Below are 7770 nucleotides of genomic sequence, written 5' to 3' on the forward strand. Positions count from 1 at the left end.
GCCTCACGCACGCCTCCCGCCAGGTGTTCCGCGTGGAGGTGCGGTGCCGCGGGCGGAGGCATTGGGTGCACAGGCGCTACAGCGAGTTCCACGCGCTGCACAAGCGGGTGAGACGGCCGGGCTCCAGAGCTGGGTCCCAGCCTTCTGGGCGGGCGAGGGCGACGCCAGTCGCCTCTGACCTTGTCCTGGTGCGCCCAGCCCGCTTATGGGCGTTCCTCACCCTTATCCCAACCACCAACACCACTCATCAGGGTCGGCTTGGGTTGGAGCCTCAGGGTTGCGGGGAGGACTGGCTCAGCTTAGGATGAAGCAGGCTGGAGGGCTCTGTGGGGAGACACTGTAGCCGCACCTCGGTGACCTCTGCGCAGATCAAGAAACTGTACAAAGTTCCAGACTTCCCGTCGAAGCGCCTGCCCAACTGGAGGACCAGGAGCCTGGAACAGCGGCGGCAGGGTTTGGAGGCCTATATCCAGGTGTGTGTGTGTGTCGGGGGAGGCCGGGTGTGTGCATCCGGGCGTGGGGGAACATACTCTAGTGCCTCTATCCAGGCGCTTGGAGGGGGCATACTCGGGAACCTCTCGCCAGCCGGACGAGGGGGTGGGGAACCCAGACAGAGAGGTGCAAGGGTTTGGGAGGGCTCCCACAACTCGAGGATGTTACTCACTACACCGTCATTGTCCTGGACAGAATGAGTCCCTGCGACCCTCTCTAGGTTGTTGAAAGGCTCACAGTGAGGCACCAAGGAGGCAGGTAGTCTTCCCTTTAGGGTAAGGCCCTGGCCGCTCTGGTGATATGATGTAAAGTGGGGATCTTCCCCACAAGAAGGATGAGGAGTCATAGCTCGGCACTTCATGGGGAACCAGCCTGTGCAGCCACAGCAGGACCCAGCACTCTGAAGGCTCTGAAGGCTCCGCTCTGCTCTCTGGAAATCTTCACTATTTCAGAACAAAGGGCCTCACATTCTCACTAGCCCTGGGCTCTGCTAATTAGTAGCTGGGTCTGATTATAGGTTTCCTGCGTCGTTTTCTCTAGGGCATCCTGTACCTGAACCAAGATGTGCCCAAGGAGTTACTGGAATTCCTGAGACTCCGACACTTCCCAGTGGACCCCAAGGCCAGCAGCTGGGGGTGAGAAGGGCCAGGGGCTCTTGGCAGTGAGTGAGGAAGGGTTTTGATAAACGAGCCCTTTCCCTCCTCCCATTGGCCAAGCCCTAGCTTGGTCCTCCCTCCTGAGACCTGACCTCTCACTGTGGCTTTCTTGACCCTGGTGGAGAGACTGATTTTGGACAACCTTGGTTACCCCAGCTGCCTCCACCTCCGGAACTGGGCTCATTACAAATAGAAGCTTGGTCCCTTGGGACTTGAAGTTCTGGGCTTGTGTCTCCACCCCTTCCTCACCTCCCCCTGGGCATCCCCAGAAAGCTTACAGAGCCTCTCTTCTTTCAGCACCCTGGGGGAATTCCTGCCTAGCAACAACAGCAGGCAAGTCAAAGCCTTGGCCGTGCCCATCTGCTGCCCCCTGGTGGCCATGTGCGAAAAGGTTGGCTGCAGCATCTGGCCCGTCCGTGTCTGGCTTCGGCGGCCTCCTGCCCCCTCTCCCAACTCCTTTCACTTTGTGGGTCCCTGGCCACCTGTCCCTAGTCTCCAAGCATGTGGGACTTCCCCTACCTCCCTGCTACTCCATGGATCATGAGCCTCTTTCCACCCAGCTCACAGATGCACCATCGGCCCGTCATCAGCTTCTGCAGGGACCCCTACATTTGCATCCCTTCTGCAGGTGAGGAGGCACCTCTGACCTGTCTGTATTCAGGGCCTGGATCCCGGGGTGGGCTGGGGGTGCCCTTACCATTTTCCACTCCTAGGGCCCTCAGGCAGTGTCTTCCCTCCTGCTGCCTTTTGGGTGTCACTGTATGCTGCTCCTGTAGCTATGTGGCCTTCACAGACACCAGTGAGATGGGCCTGCTCCCCTGGTCTCCATTCCTTAGCACCCTGCCACACCAAGGTGACATATACAGAACATGGCCTGGAACGCCAATGCCTCATCAGGGCCGAAAACTGGAATCTGCCACCTTGGCAGCTCAGGAAGCTGCAGGCCTGTCCCATGCCACGCCCTCCATTTACTTTGTGCAGCGCCTCTGCCTGATGTGGTGGTGAACGGTGTGCTCCAGGGCCTCTACGGATTCAGCACCAGCCCAGCACCAGCCCAGCAAAAGGCTGACTGTAACCCTGCTCCTCTGCCACTCATGCCCTGATGAGTCCAGTAGCCTCAGGGTCACCTGTGAGGAGAGCCATGTGCCTCAGTCCTGTAAGGGCCACTCAAGGAGCCAAGGCTGTTTCTTTTGTCCTGGACCCAGGAATCTACCATGCCTTGTCCTGTAAAGTCTCTGAAGTGGGCATGCCTGGCTGGGGTGGTCTTAGCGCCCAGGGGCCAAGGCAGGGCAAGGAGATGAGGAATAAAGGGAAAGAAAATTTAAGAGGTGGATGGGAGACATAGGTACAGAAGGGGGGGTGCAGTAAGGCTGAGGCACAGTAGCTTACAAAGTTTGGCAGTCTAGGGATAGGGCAAACGCCCACTGTCACAGCAGAATCCTGATACAGTGGGATAGACTCGGGGTGGGGACTACAGACCTGAGCCAGCCCACACACAGGTTATTAAAAAACCCCACTTTTTTATTGGTCAGCATTGATACCAGTAGACTGTTACAAAATTGGGCCTGCATAATGTGAGGCAAGTGGTCCGCTTGGTCAGGTGCCAGCACCGGGCCAATAAAGCACAGAGCCTGGGGCTGGGTTACCTTCACCCTCATGAGGGCAGCGGGGCTGGCGCAGATGGTCACACACAGGGCAGAGGCCCCTAGTTCCCTACTCCTTGGCGATGGCAAAGGGCTTCTCCACCTCGATCTTGCCACAGTCTGCAATGATCACGTCCTTCAGGGGTTTGTCCCGGCTGTCTGTCTTGGTGCCCTCCACCTTCCGCACCACCTCCTGCGAAGGGAAGGTGGGTTGAGTGAGGAGGGCTGAAACCCACCAGAGACAAACAGCCCACAAACCCTGAGATTTGGGCCAGGCTGAGGGTAAGGAGGAGCAGAGGGTGACTGGACAGTGAGGTACCTAACAGCTTCTCAGGGACATCATGTTTAGCCAGACCCCGCACAGCCCCATTTAGTGAGTGATGAACAGGATCCTGCAGCTCTGGGTTCTCAACAAGCTGTCTGGGCTCTGCTGGTTCCATTAGTTCTTGCTACATAGCCTAGGCTGGCCTCACACTTCTAAGCAGGATCCTCTTGTCTCAGCCTCCCACCTAGCTGGGTGTGGGCTGTTTATTCTTGATTACCCCTAGGTTAGGGGACATGAATACTGCCCTGCATCTGTTGCTTGGGTTCTGAGATGGGATAAAACCCAGGTCGGCCTCCAGGACTCACCATGCCCTCTAGAACTTTGCCAAACACCACGTGCTTGCCGTCTAGCCAGGCTGTCTTGACTGTAGTGATAAAGAACTGGGAACCGTTGGTGTCTTTGCCAGCATTGGCCATGCTCACCCAGCCGGGGCCATAGTGCTTGAGCTTGAAATTCTCATCTGGGAAGCGCTCGCCGTAGATGCTCTTGCCTAGGAAGAGGGCAGAGCAGTTTGGAGAGAGGGGTTAGCTCACACCAGGCAGACCTTTGCAGTGAGGATCTGAAGCAGCTCAACCAGTCCTTTGTGCCAGGCTAAGTGTGAGTGGTGCCTGGGCACAAAGAGGCTGCCCCTGCCCATCCTCTAGCCTTGGAGCTACACCTTGCTGACCAAGACGGGGTGGGTGATGTCAAGGACAGCACAATGGACGGATGATGTTATGGCTTCTGACTGGAGACCCACTGGCCCCACCTTGGGGGTGACCTGAGGGACTTCGGTGGAAGACATTCACTCGGGCTGACTGGTTGGGCTTCTAAAGAGCACAGAAGATAAGATAGGCCCAGCTGCAGTACAGAGATGGGTACAAAGAGGTGGGAGAGGCCACAGAGAGAGGCTGCTGTTTGAGTTCTTGATACTCTTACAGCTTCTTGCAAGGAATGAGCATAAAATAAAAGGCAATAATGGATCTGTGTTGTAAGTTTGTCCCTGTGGGGTCGAGGGCTGGGGTGCATGATACGGAGTGCAGTTCTTTATGTCACCTTAGCCAGCCAGGAGAGAAGCACTGAGACCCTTCTTTTTCTTTGTCACCTTTTGGGAGACTCAGCTGCCTCAGTGGATTCAAGAAATGCCTGGAGAAAGACTGTTAAAAGAGATCATTTGCACTCTGGGAAGCTACCCAACTGAGGGTGGCTGTGGAGATAGTGTTGGCTGTGTCCCTAGTGGTCAGACTGAAAGCCAAGGATGGCTGATGGGTAGGGGTGTGACGACCTGTGTGCCAGCAGGGCAGAGGCTAGGTGGCCACCTTCCCGTGGTGCCTCCTGGCTGGGCTGCTCCCATGTGAGGGTCCTGTGTAAGCCTTAGTCAATCACAGGATCTCAGTTATTGCTGCTATCCAGAAAATCCTAAACCGACAGTATATCCTTAATTCCAAGCATGTTCCCAAATTCCAAAGGGGAGTACACCTGAAAGCCAGTAAAATCAGCATCCTGCCTTCCAGATCCCATTCTTGGCAACCTTTCCTCTGTACGCTGCTGTCACCACTCCATGGATTCCCTTTTTCGTCCTTCCGATAACCCTTACAATCCCTGGTGGATAAACAGATGAACAGAGACTGTTCCAGGCATTTCAGTCTAACAGTCCATCTTTGAGCCAGAAGCTAATAACTATTTCAGAAACCAGACAGCGGTCAAAGGGCACCCAACTGGGAAGCAACAGAGTTGGAATCCAGACCAGGGTGGCCTGGTTCCCAGGTGCCTGCACATACCCAGACAGCTACACTGCAGGGCTCTGGGCTCAGGTTGCCCTGCCACAGAACAGCTGCACACCACCTCAGCAGCAGCTGGCCCTCAGGGCCACAACTTAAACCCTGCCACATCTCACCCTCTGTGACTGGCTCGTCCTTCCATCCACACCATCAGCAGGACCCTAACCCTTAGAGTGCAGAGCCCGGCCTCTAGCTAAAGTGTACCCCTCTGTACCTTACGTGTTCTACTTCCAGCCCCACCATCCCTTTGCCAAGCTCCTGCTGCAGAACAGAGCCAGGCTCTCAGTTTAACCCCCTCTATGTCCATTCTGAACCATTTCTCCCATTCACAGGGCCACTTCCTGGCCCCTGCAGCCAGATCTCATCAGGCACTCACCATACACTAAGCACCTAATACCCATGATCTCACCCGAGCCTCTGCATGCCCACCATCCTTACCCCACTTCCTGTATAGAACAGGACACAGAGGCTTGGAGGACTCCCTTGTCTGAGAATACAAAGTAAAAGGGTGGCAGACACTGGTTCAATCTCAGCTTTGTCTGACTCCATGAGCACCACTGTCTTTAGGTAGTTCTCAAGTCTTGTGTTGCTAAGTAGCTTTCAAGGCTTCTACTTCTTCCTACTTCAATGATGAATAACTTTAGAGCAAAGAAAGCCTGAGTCCTAAGTGTTGTATGGCCCACTAAGGAATTGTCAACAATTGATCGGGGGCGGGGGGGAGAGAGAGAGAGAGAGAGAGAGAGAGGGAGAGAGAGAGGCCTTGCTGGCCTTTCTACGCTTGGCACCCGCTTCCTGGGGTCTGAGGAAATAGTAGGCTGGGCATCTAAGCAGTTAGCCCAAGGTGTCCTTCTGTGAGTATCCCGATCATTGGTGGGGTCCACCAAGGACAGCCGCTCCTAGCACACTGGCTGGGGCCTCCAAGCTGGGGCACATAAGCTTCGCACCCATAGGCCAGTACTTTGCTGCCACACCAGCCCTCCAGCCTCATCCTGAAGAGTAGCAGGGAAAAGTCACCCACTGCAGGTCTGAGTGGACTCCAGGTCTGTACCTGAGAGAGAGACCCTTTGGGTCCACCTCACCCTTTTTCTTCCTCTTCTTTCTGATGTTCCCCACTGCTCGGCATGGGACAGCTGTCACTGTGTAGGCAAGATGCCTGTCTCTGAAGTCTGGGACAGAAGAAACCTGGCCTGTCCCCCACAGCCCAGCCCTCCACCTTGGAGGCCACACTGGCAGCCTCCTCTGCCCCAAGGTTACCTCCTGTGCCATCTCCTCTGGTGAAGTCTCCACCCTGGATCATGAAATCTTTGATCACACGATGGAATTTGCTGTTTTTGTAGCCAAATCCTTTCTAGAAAAAAGGAGAAGGCAAGGAGGTACCATGAGGAAGCATGCAACATCAAACATCCCAAGGGAAAGCAGACTGCAACTGCTGCCCCAAGAAGAGACCCCACCGCCGGCCGGCATGGAGCACAGACTCAGGAAGGGCTGAGAGTGCACCTTCCTCTACCTTTGTGCAGTTCCCAGCTTTACACAATCCTATGTCATGTAATGGCTTTCCCTTCTCTTCTAATCACAAGAACAAATGGAAGAAAACAGAGAAGAAAGGTCAGTTGCTGGCCCAATGCAACGAGACAGGGTCTTGCTATGTAGTTTAGGCTGGCATTGAACTTGCAGAAGTCCTCCTGACCCAGTCTACGGAGTGCTGGGATTATAGGTATGAACCACCACAGCTGGCTAAGGGTGCTGTTGTTTTCTTGAAACCCAGTGTGGTATCCCAGGAAAAAGTCTCCCAGGGGAACTCTGGGCCCTTTACACTTAAAGTGGCAATAAGGGTCCCCAGGGCCACAGTCAGTCCTCAGCAAAGGCACTCCAGTTTGCTGCCACCTCTGCTACACTGAAGTGACAAACACTGCTCCAACCACTTACCTCTCCTGTAGCTAAGGCTACAAAATTATCCACTGTTTTTGGAACGGTCTTTCCAAAAAGACCAAAGACCACCCGGCCCACATCTTCATCTCCAATTCGAAGGTCAAAATACACCTGAGGAAAAGAGATCATTTCAAACTCAGTGTGAAGGGGGCATTCCTAGGGGAGAGAACAAGACGAGAGGAAAGCCTGGCCTTGAACTCTCCATTCTCAAACTTCAGCCTCCCGAGTACCTGGGACGAGAGGGGTACAGCAGTGTGTCCAGCCTGAACCATATTTAAAAGCAGTGGTTCTGAATACGATTTTGGTGGCAAAAATCCTGTGAAAAATCTAAGGAAAGCATAAAACCCTTTACTCGAAACATGTGTTTGTACACGCTCTCCTTATACTGCAAGGTAATATCTTTGCTTCAAGTAAATGTGCCCGTATAAATAAACATTTAAAAAGGAGGAGAATCTAAACTCACGATGCAAGTTTAAGCTATATTTACTGTGCTCTGGGGTAAAGGGAGAGAAGGCGAGGCGGGCCAGATGTTTTGGGCATTTCCCCAGCACTGCAGGGTCTTAGCATAAAGGCTGCTCCGAGGCCATCAACGCGGGCCCTCGCCGGGCATTCAAGCCCTGAGAAGTCCCAGGACAGAGCGAGGGGTGTCCCGGGGAGGATCCTGGTCAGGGGATGTCGGGGAGAATCGGGGTCATTCTTGGGCTCGGGTGTCAGATAGTCCAGGCGCTACGAGGCTACCGCCAGTCCAGGGAGAGGCTGAGCTGAAGCCAAGGACGCCCAGGCCGAGCGGCGGACACCCATGGCCAGCAGCGCCTAGGCCGGATCGGGGCGGGGCGGGAGAGGAGCATGCAGACCTTGACGGTGACTTTAGGCCCCTTCTTCTCGTCGGCCGCGGAGGGTCCCGGCAGCAGCAGGAAGAAGACGGAACCCACGATGAGGGCGGCGGCGAAGAGAAGCTTCATGTT

At 54.9% G+C, this 7770-nt stretch overlaps 2 protein-coding genes across 2 annotated transcripts; one reads left to right on the plus strand and one right to left on the minus strand.

The window, feature by feature from the left end:
* Window positions 1-2: 2 nt before the first annotated feature.
* Snx22 (sorting nexin 22) lies at window positions 3-2823 on the plus strand (the record flags this gene model as incomplete). Its single annotated transcript, XM_010641295.3, has 6 exons — window positions 3-107; window positions 369-473; window positions 1033-1127; window positions 1446-1481; window positions 1709-1776; window positions 2130-2823. Coding segments are annotated over 6 exons (531 nt in total), but the record flags the coding sequence as incomplete, so codon positions are not given.
* Ppib (peptidylprolyl isomerase B) lies at window positions 2819-7767 on the minus strand. Its single transcript, XM_010641179.2, has 5 exons — window positions 7660-7767; window positions 6803-6916; window positions 6131-6224; window positions 3422-3606; window positions 2819-2984 (listed from the first exon to the last, which is right to left on the minus strand). Exons 1-5 carry the CDS (start codon window positions 7765-7767, stop codon window positions 2862-2864), a joined length of 624 nt encoding a protein of 207 aa, XP_010639481.1. The 3' UTR covers window positions 2819-2861.
* Between the last annotated feature and the right edge of the window lie 3 nt (window positions 7768-7770).

Source organism: Fukomys damarensis, unplaced genomic scaffold (assembly GCF_012274545.1).
Source record: "Fukomys damarensis isolate Sample0158 unplaced genomic scaffold, DMR_v1.0_HiC HiC_scaffold_25, whole genome shotgun sequence".
Taxonomy (NCBI): domain Eukaryota; kingdom Metazoa; phylum Chordata; class Mammalia; order Rodentia; family Bathyergidae; genus Fukomys; species Fukomys damarensis.

Excerpts from the sequence above, each read along its gene's own strand:
- Ppib (XM_010641179.2), bottom strand. The coding sequence starts at position 7,767 with ATGAAGCTTCTCTTCGCCGCCGCCCTCATCGTGGGTTCCGTCTTCTTC. Across the intron at positions 3,607-6,130 it reads CAGAGGAGATGGCACAGGAG|GCAAGAGCATCTACGGCGAG; the intron begins GTAACCTTGGGG and ends CCCTCTTCCTAG. Across the intron at positions 2,985-3,421 it reads GCAAAGTTCTAGAGGGCATG|GAGGTGGTGCGGAAGGTGGA; the intron begins GTGAGTCCTGGA and ends TTCCCTTCGCAG.